The sequence below is a fragment of the Ips typographus genome, linkage group LG16 (genome assembly GCF_016097725.1).
Source record: "Ips typographus isolate SLU linkage group LG16, UJ_Ityp_2.0, whole genome shotgun sequence".
Lineage (NCBI taxonomy): Eukaryota > Metazoa > Arthropoda > Insecta > Coleoptera > Curculionidae > Ips > Ips typographus.
In genome coordinates this window covers 8,290,449-8,308,604 of record NC_138437.1, presented here as the reverse complement: position 1 = coordinate 8,308,604, position 18,156 = coordinate 8,290,449, and the positions used below count along the sequence as shown (strand labels likewise).

General features: G+C 33.7%; 4 protein-coding genes across 4 annotated transcripts; 1 reads left to right on the top strand and 3 right to left on the bottom strand.

The window, feature by feature from the left end:
- Nucleotides 1–420: 420 nt before the first annotated feature.
- Nucleotides 421–5,281, bottom strand: Teh4 (tipE homolog 4 phospholipid transfer protein). Its single transcript, XM_081993381.1, has 3 exons — nt 4,368–5,281; nt 3,818–4,112; nt 421–3,763 (listed from the first exon to the last, which is right to left on the bottom strand). Exons 1-3 carry the CDS (start codon nt 5,198–5,200, stop codon nt 3,470–3,472), a joined length of 1,422 nt encoding a protein of 473 aa, XP_081849507.1. The 5' UTR covers nt 5,201–5,281; the 3' UTR covers nt 421–3,469.
- A 551-nt stretch (nt 5,282–5,832) lies between these two features.
- Nucleotides 5,833–9,323, bottom strand: Teh2 (tipE homolog 2 phospholipid transfer protein). The gene has a single exon (XM_081993741.1). It carries the CDS (start codon nt 9,321–9,323, stop codon nt 8,658–8,660), a length of 666 nt encoding a protein of 221 aa, XP_081849867.1. The 3' UTR covers nt 5,833–8,657.
- Nucleotides 9,324–10,304: 981 nt separating this feature from the next.
- On the bottom strand, nt 10,305–12,154 carry Teh3 (tipE homolog 3 phospholipid transfer protein). Its single transcript, XM_081993739.1, has one exon. It carries the CDS (start codon nt 11,658–11,660, stop codon nt 10,305–10,307), a length of 1,356 nt encoding a protein of 451 aa, XP_081849865.1. The 5' UTR covers nt 11,661–12,154.
- A 152-nt stretch (nt 12,155–12,306) lies between these two features.
- Nucleotides 12,307–17,292, top strand: tipE (temperature-induced paralytic E). The gene is made up of 3 exons (XM_081993740.1): nt 12,307–13,446; nt 13,607–13,784; nt 14,338–17,292. Exons 1-3 carry the CDS (start codon nt 12,675–12,677, stop codon nt 14,399–14,401), a joined length of 1,014 nt encoding a protein of 337 aa, XP_081849866.1. The 5' UTR covers nt 12,307–12,674; the 3' UTR covers nt 14,402–17,292.
- The last annotated feature ends 864 nt before the right edge of the window (nt 17,293–18,156 follow it).

Below are 18,156 nucleotides of genomic sequence, written 5' to 3'. Positions count from 1 at the left end.
AACAAAAAATGTGAAGATTAGGTTTACCTATGGAACTTTGTGTTGCGGCTTGTGCTGTGAATGGATGTCAAAAAAATAAAGTAGACCAATCAAATAACTGATTCCATCAAACTTGTCCAAATTTTTTCTTTCCAAAATGCATTTTTAACTGCTTACTGTTTAGAATCATAAATTGATTCATTAGCAACTGCGCAACCTGTTTGCCAACAAAATAAAAATAAATTGTACTTGGTGGCCGCGATTGTTTAACTGCAATACATAAAATTAAAGATATAAGTACTAGATACTGTAGAGTATTAGTTTTTTTACCCTTATATATCTCAAAATCAGTGTGAAGGAACAAATGTAGACCACCGTGTATGTATGAAAATTATCATTCCTACTTCGCTTAATCAGTTTGCCAAATAAAACACAAATCAATTGCTGCTACATCAATATATATTTGATTATACTGTCCACAGACTATAACACCAAATAGTTTAAGTATGTTGGGTAACTAGTACAACATTTAGTCAATTCTAACACGATGTAAACTAACATAAAAAAACTATACCTACTTAATTAATATAAGTAGTTTTAGGTTAGGTAATAAAGAAATTTTAAAGATAAAGCAGTCATTCGCAAGATGAAAAAATAACAACTTATACAGTAGATGAAATGTAATGAACCGTGGTTGGTCCCAGTCTTAAAATTATCTTAAATTCATAAATCATGAAGTGCATATAAAATTGTTTTTGTCATCCCAGAAAATTCGTAAGGTTAAATTGAACCTAATTTAGTAAAAAGTTGTTTTAAAAGGTATAAAAGTTTATCAATGCTACAATTATTGTATATATAGTTTTAGAGTATAAAGTTTTGACTAATTTGCCAAAATCTGGCGAAAACTGCTCTTTTCAAAATACAAAACTATAAATAGTACAATTTATTAGGTAATTTAATGAGCGAATTACTACCTAAAACCAAATAAAATTAAAGGAGTTTCTCTAACATTTAGATGAGCAACAGACATTTAAAAATTTAGTAAATTGTTTAATATCTACAGGGTGTACCTTACTTGCCCTGCAAACTCAATTCTTACGTTACTTCTGTAACCCATTGACGGAACATTCACAAATAACACCCTGTATACTGTAGTATATTACGGCATGCAACACCAACTATTATATATGGTTCTGGAGAAAAACATCGATATACATATATCATTGGTTAAATATTTAAAGTGACAATATAAGCCTATAGTTATGTCATAACGGGTTATATTAAACTGCATATACAGGATGTGCTTTTAAAGTGGTGATGGTTATTTTTGAGTTGTTTCAGGTGTGTTGTCGCAGTGGATTTTAAAAGTGATTTTTGCTGACTGCAGCATCAGACGTAAAAAGGACACCCTGTATATGGTCACATACATAGTACCTACTTTTAAAGATTCACAACATTGAAGGAGAACGTTGATTATTTGGGAGTTAACACTTTTGTTGATAAGTTTTTATGTCAGATGAGCTTTTTATATGCATGTATTAATAATTCATAAGAGGAGTGTGTTAACGAAATTTGCTTTGTTAGATTTTGTTTATATTATTTCATATTTTTTTCTTCATCTTTATTAATTCTACGCGCACATAAAAAGCAATCTGTATATAATCGTCTTACATAATTAACACACCATTGACTGACACATATAAGATACACATATATCGTTGATTATATTTGGAGTCTACGTCTAACACTTTATTTATTTTTTTTTTTGATAAACTGTTGCACATATACAGAGCAAAAGCATGTTTGATGAGAAGTCTAATGTCCTGAAAGTCACACCCTATTATCATCAAAAATGTGCGTAAGCTTTCAGTATGAAAACACCCTGCATATGTTACATTACAATTTATTTTTTTGTATATGCCATATATAATAAATAGTAAAGGACTGAAATTTAAATTTCACGTAACGGTTATAAATATTTTTAAATATAGAAAGGGTCTGTATGAGAAGTTAACATATTAATTAAACCTCAGTAAATAGACATTATTTGTATATAATACATAAAGTAATATAATTATAATACCTGAAACCGTTTACAATAGTAAGGCTGGAATGATTTACAAAGGCACATTTAAATAAAGTATAAAATATGTCTCTAATATAGATTAGTCATAAGTATTTGATTTAGAATATATGTTGCCTTTCCTTAGTCTTCAGCTTTACTAGAGCTCTTAAAAATATATTTAATATATGATATATATATTGATGTATTTTTTGGATCAATTAAAGCGTATAAGCCCAAATACGTAACATATTTGGTTCATATATAGATTACCACGACGTCGATATCATAAAATATTTAATATCAAAAGTTTAAGAAATTGGGGATTATGCGAAAAAGCACACAATTTATATAAGAAGAAAAAAAACGTTTAAACTTTTATATTTTTTTGTATATACTTACTGTTTAATTGTTAGATTATGGTTGAACCTTAGAATTTTTAATTTTTTGTTCCGAGACTAAGCTTTTCCCGCAAATTTTATATTTTACCTACATGCTTCTGTCAATAATTTTAAATATAAATAGCTGCCTAGCCTATAGCCTTGTCACTTTCGATTAATGTTAAATCCAATATTTAATCACATCATCCCCTTTGTATACGAAATCAAGCATTTAAACATTAATATTTATCAAATAATTTTTTTCGTAAAATTTGTCTAAATTTTCATATAAAAATTATAGGTTATTTTTATTTTTACTGTATATATTATTGTATTAACAGTAAAATATGAGCAACGAACAAAACTAGAATTAGCCGGTATGATTGCTACACAGAATTGACAATTTTCACTCCTTTACTTATATTATTACTTATTCCTTATAGCTACGTATTGGTGTTGTTGTAACCCAATTTGCTATGTATTCCATTATAACCACCTGACCCTAGTTTGACTCGTTGCTCATCCTTATATTCTATGCACGAGACACATATATTTAGAATATCGTTTGCGTTTATCATTTGTTTATTATTATATCAATCACTTTAAATATATTGGTGTATCAAAAGGCTATACGTTTTAGACCTTGAGAGTATTAAATAAATATATAAGACGGTTTGGCTTTAACCAAACCTTGGCAATTTTGACGCTCGTTGATTTTTAGTGGTTTCCACCATTCCAGAAGAAATTAGGATCTAACTTAACAACGTAGGCCTGTAGGATGAATATATATGGAGTTTGTCAAAAAAACTGCGTTGCTACAATAACTGAGAAGAAACTGATGATTTGCTTACTCTCACTTATTGTTTGGAATACCCTGTATAAACACTCCGAAGAAAACTTAAGTGAGATATACAAATAAAAAAATATATAGCAAACAGGAGGTAGTCATAACTAGAAAACGAAGTTTAGCAGTTTTCAAAAAGCATTTATGATGAGGACATAATAGAGCCATGTAGATATTCGATGAAGAATGTTGATTCAGGCGCCCTCAGGTATTGTCTTCTCCTCTTCTTCTGTTTCCAATACCTCTATCAGATTCAGGGGAAGACACTTCATACCTGCTCATCATCTCTGTTAAATCCGTTCCATTTTCCATAGAAGGGCTGTGGCAAAAATACTTGCAGCGCATTCTTGTATCATCATCAACTCTCACTGCATGTGTAATTATACATAAAGTAACCGCGGATGTAACAAACAGAAAAGATGGAATGGCAACAGCTACAACCAGTTGGTTCCAAGTGGTGTTCAAATCATGTCGAGCTAACGTCATATACGAGCTATTCTGTAAAACAAACACACATTAGGTTAAGTCAGCTTAGTGTTAAGGTGAACTAACTTTGTTATAATAGCAAACATAACGGCTTGGGGCTGTATGGTTTTTGCCATCACGTCCATGAGTCGATAGAAAGCTCTGACATTCACCCTTCAAGGTATTGACACACCCATCTAAGTTGATGTAGAGCCTGGAGGCGTTGTAGATTGTTAATGAACGCTGAGATGGAACAAATCGGTTTGAGGTATCAACTGGACGTCCAAGTCCCCCAGGCAGGTTCCAGAATTGCTTGAAAGTTGCATATGGTTGAGGGATCACATTCGATGGAAGTACGGTACCGTTGATGCAATCAGTTGCCCTGTGATGGATTTATATTTAAAGTCTACTTCTCCATTATATACGAAAATCCAAATTTAAAAAATGTTGATGATGACAAGTGAATAAAAAACTAACTGAGGTTTAATATAAAACAATGCGCACTAAAATTGTGGTGTGGATATTTGGTACATACTATTAAAATAGTTAATGGCCAATGTCCGTCTATATGACCAAAACTATCACATGATGAGCAATGTAGGCACAAACTATGCAATAAGAGTAAACATGTACTTACCAAATTGTATTGTTGCCCTCATTATACCAAACGCGGTGGCAAGACATCATCAGAACCTCATTCTGCTGTCCTTCCCAAAATTTAGTGGGTTCAATAGGTTCTCCTTCCTCATTTCCGTTAGCTTTTGTTGTAGCATAAGCAGCTTCGCAACTAGCTTGATGAACTCCATCATCCATCGTTATGAAAACATTCTTAAGTGAGCTAGTAATGTTCTCTTTGCAGATGCGGTTGCAACTAAACGGTTTCTTGATTTTGGTGCATTTAGAGCCTTTGCATTCGAAGTAGCCGTTAAGTTTTGCGTTGTCTTTGTCACTGTCCACGACAAATCCGTCAGCTTTGTAGTGGCAACCTTCAAAGTCGTAGACCTGTGATAGGTTCAGGCAATGGCCCAAAGAGCAATTGAAAACTCCATGTAGTGTTGCACACTCAGAACCATTGTTGCAGTTGTATTTTTTGAGTGTAGCAAAGTCAATAGGAGGACAAACTGATGTATCGAAAGTCTTACAGTTCTTTAGCTTGACAGTGGTACCATTTTGTCTGACAGTGGCGAAGATCTGCGGGCAGAATCCTGACGTTCTAGTTAGACACCATTCTCCACATGAAGCCCAATTGCAATTATTAATCATACTAATGTTGGTAGTTTGGCACATAACAGGTTTTTCCTCAAACCCACTTTCAAAAGCTCTATATGCTGGTATATATATAGCTACAGTTAAATAAATAATAGAAACTGAGCTTAGAACTATAATTAATTGGCAAAAGCAAATGCAGCCGCAAATCTGTGTGTTTTGTGGTGGGATTATACGAGGCTTACATTTCTTTCTCTTAACCATTTTCACAATATACACTATGGCAAAAGGCACAACAAGTTAGAATTTGGTTGAGTATTCACATGTTGGATTAAACGTCCGACGTGCGTCGAATGACTGGGATTGCGATCTGAATCGACGGAAAATGCCATTTAACGCAAGCGCCCCTTTAAAGGAAAATATGAAAACCCCTCTAACCCTTATGAAACTCTGGGCGTAGCTGTATAGGACAGTCTAATCACAAACTGGGGCTAATTTTTAATAAAATCACTAACATTCATTTTAAGGCTCTTTCCAAACTATATTAATGTTACTGCCAATCAAATCTGATAAAGAAACATAACAAAATGAGGTTCAAACGAATACCTAATTCTTATCAATTGTCCATACTGAATTGATTTATTAAAATTATAAAATTATGATGAGAAAGTTGAACACCCTGTTGGGATATATCAAAGAACTGGAGGCGCCAGTCTGACGGAGAGGATTCTCGACCTCAAATATCGTTTTGGTTTTATGTTCTAATGATTGTTTGCATGTTCTCTACTTTAACCTCCCATAAACTGAAAAATTTACATATATATGCATTTAAAGTTGGCAAGTTATAATTACATCAGTGTAAATTTAGATCCAAGATAAGGAAAAAAACACTAGAATAAAGAAAAAGCATTTTTATATTTGGGCAAATTTTAAAATTTTTAACAACACAATTATTTACAAATAAATATATTTGCTACTGTTGTTAATCCATATTATATGTATGTATATATTATTAATATCAAACATGTAACGTTTTAAAAACTACCTATTTAGTCTTAGTAAGTTGAAATTATGTATAAATTTAACATGTATAATAGAGCAAAGCATCAGAACTCTTCTAACATTAATATGCAGGGTGATTCACAAAAAACTGATCAAGAAATGTATCTGTTAGTGGATTTCAAATAAACTTTTTATTTAAATAACTAGTTCTTATAGAGTTAATGTAAAATAATTAGATGTCCAACACATTTTTTTTAAAAATCCGACAAATATTTGTTAATATTAAAATATACATATTTATATTTGACCACTTTTAATGTCTTGATGAGCTTCATTTTTATGAACGACCCTGTATAAGTAAAGTGACTTTTTCGACGATCAGCTAATATATCTCAGAAACTGGCAGATTAAATGCCGTAATGATGTAACGAAATATTGACAATAAAGACTTTAAAAGTCTTTTGGCTGCCATCAGGATCACCTAATTTAATTTCCCCCGACTTTTTTGTTACTTACATTAACTCTGATCATCGACTAAAATTCACCCACATCAAACATATGTATCTACTTTAAAAACCAATAAGATTGTGCATTTTTCAGTTCTAAGTAAGTATATAATACCGCCTATTTAGTAGATTCAAACAATATTACTCGCCACTTACATCTTTACATAAATTAAATATTTCCAACAAAATATTTTATACATATTGCTAAGAACGTGATATTTTAATTAAACGTACGTATTTGAATGTCTTTGAAGCTTCGCGAAACTTATATACAATTCAACTAAATCATATCTACTAATCAGTACTTCTACTAACCAGTTTTCCGGTGGTTTTCGTTGTAAAACATTTTTCTACTTTACTTTGTTAACTCTCATTAATTACTATGACTAGACAACAGCATAAAATGAATATACAGGGTGAAAAAATTAAAAAGTTGTACCAAAATTTGTTAATAAATTACTGGAGGTACTGTGCCCGAAAGTATCCCTCCTGTTGGATTATTCAAACCGATGGAAATAGTTCACCCTGTATTTCAGTAAGTTTGTTAAAACAACAATTATGTTAATGCCAATTGTTTAGTAGAATGATTCAGTTTTAAGTTCAGAAGAGAAAAATACATATACATGGAATATTATATATGTTCAGTCATTTCCATTATATGTGGAAAATGTTCTATAGATGTATGCCCTTTTGAGCATACACAACGCAACTACATAATTTGTGGTTTTTTGAATTACTGAATAACATTGTGCCTTAAACGTGTAAATTCAGCTTTATAAACATTTTTATCGAATATACGAATTAATAAGAGCAAAAACTGGTGCATTAGTTGGGGTTTTTAGTATAATTTTATGCACTTATTACTGTTTGGTGATTGTCTAACGTAGAACACTCTCTTTATTGGCATCGCAAAGAAAATAACCTATTACTTTTTAATACATTTAAAATATTAGTTTGCAGTATACGCTAGACGTTCACCATTCATCAAAATTTGTTTCTTAGTATAATTTGAAAAAAGTTTTTGCCATCTTACTTTGGTGAGTGTGTACATGATGGTGGATGCAAGGACATGATGGAAAAAACTTCAATCTTTATACTAATATACGAACGAATAATTTTCCTTATGTCAATAGTTCAACATGAACTAAACTTATTAACTATTAAACAAACCCGATTTTAAAATCACAATATTATAGCTTAATCCCATTTGTTTTTTATACGGGAAAAAGCCCTCTTACATGGGTATCACATAACATGACTTTAAATTATATTATTTATATTACGTTATTATTCGAAAACTTGCGTTATCTAAAATATTACATATCTATATGAATTTTTGATCACTTGAGTGAGAAACAATTTCAGGTATATACTGAGATGGTTTCCCATAATTTTGTCTATACTCGTATGTATCATCATATATACTTTAGCAGTGTTTCTATGCATGATATCTTTAGTAAACAAAATAAGTGCAAGATATGGAGAAACATTGACTAATTAGCTTGGCTTGAGTATATATAAATTTATTATATATTATACAACAGCGGAACACCAGTTTTCAAATAATGAGCATAAAAGACACTTGTAACATTAAAGTTCACACACATACACACACAATATTATTTTAAGGTACTAGCGAGCAGAGTAGTTACTTCCTACGGAATTAATATTGCTGTGTAAAAAATATTGCGATTTCTTATCGATAGAAGTGTAACCGCAAGATGAAGGCACGAGCGTGTTTATATAGTAAAAGTTACTATTAAATTTCAGCCCCCTAAATGTAAAGCACTTTTTCTCCTAATGGTATTGCAGTTATTTTGTTTAATAAAGGATTGTACCTAACACAGTATGATATGAACGCTTTTACTATCAACTAGATACTATCAGAGACTAGAAATTAAAGCTTTAACGCATATTCTTGGCGCTTCTAAGGCTAGTTATATCGATTATATAAGGTATAGTAGTTTGTGTGTGCTGTGCGTAGGCTTCAACCTAATTTAGCATAATAAGTTTTCAAAAAAAAGGTCACAGTTTTATATTATTCTATTACCATATCATACAAAGTTCATTTTGTTTTTCTGGAAAATCTTGCTTATTTTTACTGAACGTTCCAACTAACAAGAAAAACATAATGAGTACATAGATCATCCCAACCAACTTGTATAACATATATTTACCATACATTATGATTCTCATTGTACGCATGACGTTAATCATTCATCAGGAAAATGATGCATGTATTTGTGACATGACTTACCACACCCCGGACAGTACCAATAACTCAGTACCCCTACCGAAGAAATGAATAGCAAATTTGGAATAGCTAACGATAACACAAGGTGGCGCAGGGTGTCATCCCAGGAATACCTAGCTACTACTCTTTCAGGATACACCCTGCTATAGTAGCAAGGGAATGGAGTGCCTGCAGTACTAAAGCCGTACTGTTTAGCAAATTGCGAGCAGTTGACGGAGGGCGGATAACCACAGCCTTCCGTGTTAATTAAAAAGCGTGAATCTGCCACGTCCCATACCGTAATTTTTTGATTTTTATAATTTTGGAATGGTATTTTAGTGTAATTGACGTAGATCTGATGACACCTGGTAGCCTCCTTTGTGCAACCTTCTCTGCATGAAGCCCAAGAACAGTTGGATATTCCTTCAGCGTACACGTGATTGGTTGCTATGCATGTGACTGGCTCTGGGTCGTAATTGGCCATTAGACTAGTTATGGCTGGATCCACCACAAATGGGATCAGAAAAAGGAATGCGAACACTGAGATAAATGCTGTGGTGCCCAGGCATAGCGACGTGTAGAACTTGGCGGTTTCTGCGACGTTGATTAACGTTAACGAGTTCTTTGATATGCTAAGATCTGTCATTATGACGGGACGTGAAGGATGTGCTGCAAATTTTCGATACTAACGCCTTCCCCTTCCAGATGGAAGCAAATTGTCTCTCACTTTAGCTTTCGACTTCATCAGTCTCGATCCAACAAGAGGGGAACGCCTGAAAAAAAAAGTATAAGTACAATACGTCACATATTTCAAAATATTCCTGTTAAGAAAAATGTTCATCTACATGACTAGAGCAATTCAGAATTTTTTTCAGCGACTTTGTATATACTTAGTATACAAATCCGGAGCAAATCTAGGCAAGGTGTACGTGTTAAGCAGAAAACCCATTGTTTTGTTGCTGCTTGTTTTAACTTAAACCAGTTAGTGAACGAGCAGCAGGATTAACATGAGATAAATCAATTACGGCCGCTATTAATTAGCAATGCGCCATTAGGTTAATGATCGAAGCTTCCCTTGTAATTATTTTCGCATCAGTAAAAGGGTACGGTTTTGTAAAACAGCAGAAAACATCTATTAAGTAGAATGGTGTTTTTACACGGCAAAAAATGCGATGATTATTCAATTGTCTATAGTATGATGTTTCTTGCACATCGTAGATTCTCAGTTTTTTTTTAGATAAATGAAGAGGAACATCCTGTTAAGTTTTTTTTATGTAGGTTGACGTAACTGCATGCTTTTTTACTCGGTGTTAGTCTATGGTTGTTTTACGGTTGGTATTTTTGTTTCTGCCATATAGGGAAACATCTAAAAACTTTACTTGCATTGCTCTAACTTTGAACTACCAGAAAGAGTTTTGAAATGTAAGAATATCACACACTCATGGATATGTAATGTTTAAAATATGGCTACGTGGTGAAAGTGAGGGGGAATGCAACTATTGATTGAAAAAAGTTTTAGCCCTAAAAAAGTAGCTGGATCAGTCTGTAAAAAACTAAAATCCCCTGTCCTCTGCACTACCTCTCGTTATCATAACTATATTAATATAAAAAACTTACGTTGCTGATCTCAAAGTGCCATAGCAGAATTTCCGCCTCCCCTATCATTTATGTTGTTGCTCGAAGCAGATTTTTCAACAATAGACTCGGGTTCCGGTTTAATACATCCCTTAAAACGCATTTTAGCATCATCCCCAACTACGACGGTTCGCTGGCAGAAAATTAACGTAAGGCATGACACTATGAACAATGTGGTAGGCAAAACTGAGGCAATCATAAACTGTTTTGTAGTGGTGGCTAAATCGAATCTAGCTACAACAATTTCGGTATTGTCATTTGAATAAAAGCATGGGAACCTAGCTCTGGCATTGTGGTCGGTACCGTCCTTTCCGAAAATTTTAAGGAATTCCTTGCATTCATCCCTTAGTGTATTAACGCAACCTTCGAGGTTTATAAGCAGTTTGCTGTCGTTGGCTATAAGCAAATCAGGTTCAGGTGGTGCAACTTTCCTTTCTTTGTCCAGAACGACGGTATTGAAAACACTTAAGTAGCTGAGGTAAGTGAAATTGGCCATGTCTGCCAAAACATTAGTGGCTAATAAGCTACCATTAATGCAGTCGGTAGCTTCTAATCCACGACTAGTATTTACAACACTTAAACAGGAAGCCATAACAATATTTTCGTCAGATTCGTTCCAGACTTCTTTTCCAGAATCCAAGTCGATACAACGTTGACATTGAGACAAGTAGACTTCATCCCCACTCATCATTATCACGTTTTTGTTGCGGGTAGGAATGTCGCCACACTGTCTGTCGCAATTGTATGGTGACCTAATTCTTTCGCAAGTTCCCCTATTGCAGTTATAAAGGCCATGTAAATCTATGCAGGTAATTTTGCCACGTCGGCCTGAGCACTTTAATGGTGGATCGGTGTCCTTATACACGCACTCGAAAGAGTCAGTTATATCGATACAAGTTCCAGTAGTACAATTGAATGTCCCTGTCAAATTTTTACATTCATCCGCGATGCATCTGTTTTTTTTGGCGACTTCCTGGTCTTTGCCATAACAAAACTTCTGAGCGATATTTGTACAGTTCGCTAGAAGTAAATTGGACCCGTTTCTTCTAAGATTAACATATATTTGAATGCAAGACCCGGAAGTCTTGCTAAGACACCATTCCCCACAGGAGCCCCAATCGCACGTTTCCACTGTTACAGCTCTTACTGTCGTACACATAACGGGGTGCTCCGATATTCCCGATTGAATAGCCCTTGTTGAAGGTACATAAATAGCCACTGTTAGGTACACTATAGCTACACTGCTTAACACTAATGTCATTTGACAAAGGCATATTGTTCCGCAGATTCTTGTATTTTGTGGGGGTATAATAAGCTCCTCGACGGGGGTGGGCTTCTTTTTCGGCATCGCGGGCTGAATCTTTCATTCAGCAGACCATTCTTATACTACAGAACTTTGCGGACTCTTTTTAGTTAGGTAATATTGGACAGAGTCGACGCTAGCCTACAGCGCGATACCTTAGAGCTGCCATCAGTGTTGCCATTTTCCTCAGCTATGACATTTATCATTTTAGGGGGGTTGTCAAAAAAATATTTCAACTTTAATCGAATATTAGCTGTGTTTAACACCTGCTAAGTATGTGTAAAACTCAAAAAAATTGTTAAAATGATAACAAGCAGCAGCAACTATTTGGGGAGAAACAAAGCACGCGGCAACAAGGGCAACTTTGCATCAGGGGTTGAAATGGGGTTTTCACTTCACATCTTCTGGAATCGATAATTCACTGCGGAAAACCGATCGATAGAATTCTCGCGCACTTTCCCGAAATTACAAAAATTTTCTATTTGCCTTTAGTTGAAAGCAAATCTGGGCAATTATAAATAAAGCTAGGGCTATTTTACGTGCTTGTACTTACTGAAAAATGTTATGCCAAGTTTTATTGGAACTTCGGTGAGGTTATGTGGCAAGCGGAAAGCTGTCGACGACGTCTTCCAGACAGTCTGTCAGGACCCGGGTTTAAATCGATAGCGTAAAGGTTGCCACAGTTTCAAACCGCAGTGCACAAAACACCATGGCCGATAGAGCCACCGCTATGGCCGTCACTGTAACTTAGTGTGCGCCCTTTGAATGACTTTATCTTGGTCATTAGCTAGAATCGCGGCATTCAGGTTAGTGTTCCGATTAATATAGTTCTACCGTAACAATATTCCACATTCTAATTATGATGTAAAGAGTGCGGGGGTGACGGCCGAATCTATAACTAAAGTATTAAGGATGTGTGGAATGAAAAAAAGAAAGACATAGAAAATTGGGGGTGATCTAAAGAGCGCTAGGTGTGAGCCGGCCTCTGCCGCTCGCGCTTAGGTGCTTGCAGATGGTGGGGTCCGAGCCTCGAAGTCTTTACTACCTTCTGACACGACCATGGAGGATGAAAACAGCGAGACCTGGCAACAAAAGTTACTATTTTACACCACCGCTTTCTTCGTCTTGCTCGGGACATTCAGTCTCTTTTCCTTCCTGTTTCTTGTGCCTTTCGTCATAGACCCAGCCTTTACTACAATTTTCAAAGAATTCGATGAGGAACCCGCCTTCTGTGTTACTGTTAAGACTCAGAGACTTTTGGGAGCGTCTAATTGCAGCTGGACCTCTTGCAGAGAGGGCTGTACCAAGGACATCTATGACTGTACACAAATTTTTGTTACGTATAAGGTTATTTCAAATGAATCTTACTATAATAGCAGTTTGTTGGCGGCTAGCATGCCTACAATAGAAACACCCTATGTTCGCACAGAGAAGAGTTTGTTACAAAATGACGATGATTATGATTATGATGTGGATCTAGGCACGGGGTTACAGCCCAATACTTCCGAATGGTATTACAAAGAAGCCAGATTAATGCCTAATGTCAAAGGATGCGGTTATCCCCCGATGCTAAATTGCTCAGTCTGGATGAAAAGTTACATAAAAATAGGATCAAATTTCTCATGCTATTACAGCAAAATTGATCCTGGCTTAGTGATTAGCCATCTAGACATGTGGCAAGTCTACATGAATTTAGTGTACGCTATGTGTATACCAATTCCTTCTTTCATCATTTCCGTAATATATTTGGCTATTGCTTATTTCAAAATTTACACTGACGACGAAGAAGCCGCTCCTCTAGAGAAAAACGCTGAAGCCATCGATATCGAAGGTAATTACACACATTAACTTTCTAAATATAACCCTTAATGTACCAGGCCATAGGCTTTCAAGACATTCCATAATTGATGTCTGAACTATTGACATTCCTCGATATGGCGAGGTCATGTCGTTCTCATTTATTTATATAGATTACTGCACTGTTTTTGTAGGGGAGAACGAAGTTAGCCAAACACCAGTACCTCCAGGAAGTGGTGGAATTACCCCTGCTAGTGAAGCTTTTAGAGAGGATCTGGCTAGTTTTGGTCATCATTTTAAAGTTGCAATGGTTGATGATATGAGTCGAGATAGTTTGGTAGATGGGATTATTACTTCAGTTTCCATAGGCGGGTAAGAAGTAATTCTGATTATGTTTAACACAACTACTTTTTTAATTAATCAGTTTTTGTGTGATTTTTTAAATGAGCAAATCAATTATTACTACCCTAAAAATAAAAAATAATGAAGCTTATAAAACTAAAAACTCTCAAGGTTATTCTATTCTATCCATAAAAACTCACTCTGTATAAATCATAAAAATGTGACTACCTTGGACGCCAAAACTAATTTACCAGTTAGTAAACATTTTTTTTTCCACATTGAATTTCAATGCCCGTATAAGAGATTTTATTGGATGTACAGGGTGTATAGAATGATTTTTTTTTAAATAATTTTATAACATATCGTAAAAAATTGTATTAAAGCAATGCTCATTTACGAGCAGTAAATGGGATTTTTTTAGCGATTAAGTATAGGCGCATAAACTGACCTATAATAGCATGTTATAAGAACATTTTTACGACCAATTTAAATGAGAAAATGCAAACATTGACTTATCCTTTAAATGGATTTAAATTAAAAATCAATTCCCGGTTTTATTGATTAATCATTTTGAATTTTCTAGGAGTATTGGGAAAACAATGACTACCAGCATTTCAACAACCGGAGGACCTGTGGCAGACATTTAAAATCTATTTGATAAGCTTTACTAAGGCTTGTGCTGTACTGGCTTGGCAAATATTAACATTTTTATAATATTACTTTCACAGTTGTAAGTACGAAAAGTTTTTATTAAAATCAGCCATCCAGAGTCATTTTAATTAATAAAATGTGAATGGAAATAATTCTGGTTAGTGGTGTTAAAAATTTACAAAATTTAAAAGTTTTAATGTGGTTAATTTGATATGGGTTTCCGCACCTATAAGATTAATATATTATATGCTTTAATAGATATTGGTAATACGTAAACCTGCTGGATTGGTAACTGAACCGCGTACCAACACATTGAATTATGTAAATAGCCGCACTCGTAAGAAAAAGTAAGCTTCAAATTGCAATAATCCGACTAGTTTTAAAGTCTCCAAATCCAACTATCTGCGATAAATAATTATTGTGTGTTCTAGAAATTCTCGTGCATATTTTGAAAAAAACAAATATTTTCACTTGAATGTTTTATGTATAAAAAATGCATTCCACCTGTGATCGTATTAAATATGAAAATAGCTTAGCGGTTCATTGATTTTGGGTTATATCTAGTCCATCCAATTGAAAAAGGATTGTAATTTTATGATCTGGTCGAATCGCTAATTTAGGGATATAATTGTAACATTTTCCTTTTATTTTTACAATCACTATTTCTAAATGTGAACGTTTGAAATAGTCTATAGAGATTCGACACTCTTTCCCTAAGTCACTGCTACAAATTACCAATAAAAACTTCACTGATTTAAGTTAAATGTAAATTTTGGTTAACAACAAAGCTACGAAAAGCAGAATTGCCTTAAGATTTAGTGAATCAATTTTTTTTGTCGTTAGTAAAAAGTATTTTTATACTGTCCGGAATATTTTCGTTACAATCCGTTGAAATGTGATAAGTCCTTGGCCCTATTCCAGCACCTGCGTGAAGCGTCACAGTCTTATAGTAGCTCCAGTCCAAATTTCTCGTTAGATAAATGTTAAATGTAAACTATTTTTCCATCTAAACAGTTAAAGGACTGCGGCAAGAATTGTAAGGATTTTTTCACATTTTCTCAAAAGTTTGCTGTGCAAGATTGTATATACATGATCTGACAAAGGCTTTAAAACAATAATAACTAGATAGATATATGCATCGAGAAATGTGTTGTTTGAACAATACCAATAATGCAGCTACAATAATTTTCCATCATATCAATGAGTTGTTAATTCAATATGTTGTGGCTGGAGCTTTCGTTTTGTAGTTTGTTTATTTCTAAATTACACGAGTAAAATGTATATAATAGATTGTCTTTATATAAATTGTTGAATTATTGGTTAAATTGTTAAAGGTTTAATATTAAACTTAAGTTACAGACTGTAATGTATAAAGGTGTTCCAAATTACAAACGCACAGTTTGACTTTTATTGAAGTTATCTTTTTAAAAATCGCTTCAATCCAATATTTATTCCGAGAGTGTATTGAAAACTGATTTATGAACGAATTTCTACTAAAGTAGAATAATAATTACATTGGAATACCTTCTATGCAATATAATAGCTTTTAAATGTAACTTAACTAAGTCATATTTGGACATTGTTCCACTTTTTGCCTTTCCTCTTAAATACATTATTATAGGCGTTTCTAATATTTTAATAAGAAAGATATACTACATATAAGTAAATAATGATAATTAAATGAATCACCTTGTACATAAAACAGTACTAGGGTAGAGGCTACAGTTAAACCCAATATTAAATGCAATAAAATAGTTAATATCGCTAATAAGTGAATACGATGTGTTTGTTTACGTTCATGTAGGAAGGAGAGAAGTTGTCACCTAAAACTTCTTTCACAGTTTTTACTGCTCTTCATTTCTATATAATTAAAATTTTAGGATTAAAAGCGAGTCGGTAAATCTCCATCCATTGAAATCGACCATTGCCTTCGCATCATACAATTATTTACGAAAACAACAAATTTTGCATTAAGTTGCCCTTAGCCATCCATTTTTAGAAAACCTTTATGCGCACATACTCATGTTGTTAAGTACAAAAAGTTAATGTATGCCTTTATTGTTGTATGCCATCCATATCACTGGTGCTCGAAAAGTCTTAAATGTATAATTTAACTGCCACCTAAAACTATAGTAGGGACAGTGGCGTATACTTCAAATTTTTCAAAGAGCAACGCTATACCTGTAGTTTGAAGCCAGTAGGGCTTTAATGCTCAAGATAAGTTAGAAATAAATATAATTGTAATGTTATAGCTGTTGGGGTTCAGCTTGGTAGCTAGCAATAATTGAAAAATGTTAAAATTACGGTTTAACTGTAGTCTTAAATAAAAAAAAGTAAATTAAGGTTTGTTGCTTAACTTACGAGGCAAATTCTTAAATTGGAAAACGAAAACTATAAACAAAACAAATACGAGGTTGTCAAAACGTACAGGGACCAATAATGACGGTGAGGAATAAACAAAGTTACTTTTTTACTTCTCTAATAAACGAGGGTCTTGACTAATCCATCAAAGAACTTTAGTTCCTCGGGACTTAAGCGACAATCCTGCAATAATTGTGGATTTTTTTATGTATAGCATCACCCTATTGCATCTTGTTGAGTAATTAGAAAATTATTCAAAACTTACAGCTTAAAAATTAACTTAAGGTGTTTGCAAAATAAAGTAAGAAATGATATGTCATTGAAGCATAAAAACTCACTTTTTAATTTATCCAGTGCTGGCGTTATTTTTCGATGATCTATCAGCAATATTTTGGCACCACATTTTATAAACACCTTGTATAAACGACTTGTTTTGGTTATAGTTTCCAGGAACACAATCTTTTAACTAATTTGTGATACTTACACTGCTCATATAGGGGTAATATATGAAAAAATCACAAAGTAATTATGGTGTTTCTCTATTCCTGAATGTTTGTGGTCTAATTGACTGTTGAAGTCTTTTAGAGCATTTTTAATTTTGATGTATCTGTTGATTCTGTGATGTTATAATGTTGACTTTTTTGTTTAGTTTACTGTGTTTAACTGAATTTAAGAAAAAAATGACTTGCTCTGTTAATAGTGTATTCTTCTGTATAATTACCAGACTTTCTACACACGCTGTACAGGGTGTTTTATGTGTTTGACTTGACTGACTCTAGAAGACAGTAGAACTTAAGATACCTGCTTTTTCCTTCTTTAAAAACCTTTATATAATTAGAAGAATGAATACTGGCTGCTACTTAAATCTTGTCCAATATACTAGACTGGTTACCGTACTGTTAAGCAGGGATTACGCTACCTTTCAACAGGTATCAATTTACATTGAAATATGCCGATAAACTTAAAGATTCAGAGCACGAGTTGGCTATTAGCTTTTGCTAATAGGAACGTAGCCTAATAAAGCCTCAATCCAAATTCCAGTTTTCCTTGTTGGTACCTATTTTTATAACGGTGGGGAAAGTTCGTTTATTTCCTATGTTTGATTTGTTTAAGGTGCTGACCAAAAGGTAGATGCACTTAGCTGGTTGTAATGCAATATTTGGCTGTGGTGATTAATTAAGAATCAATCTTCAGTCATCCTTGAACGAAATGTGTGAAACAATTTCAATAAATTGGTGTAGATTATTTAGTCGATTAAAAATAAGTGATTTATATCCATTTTGCGGCAGTCATAAGTGATGTATGCATGTGTAGTTGAAGATACAAATCGAATCGCAAATACAGGGCGGACATAATTACTCACGGTATGACTTGCATGTCATTTTGTTGA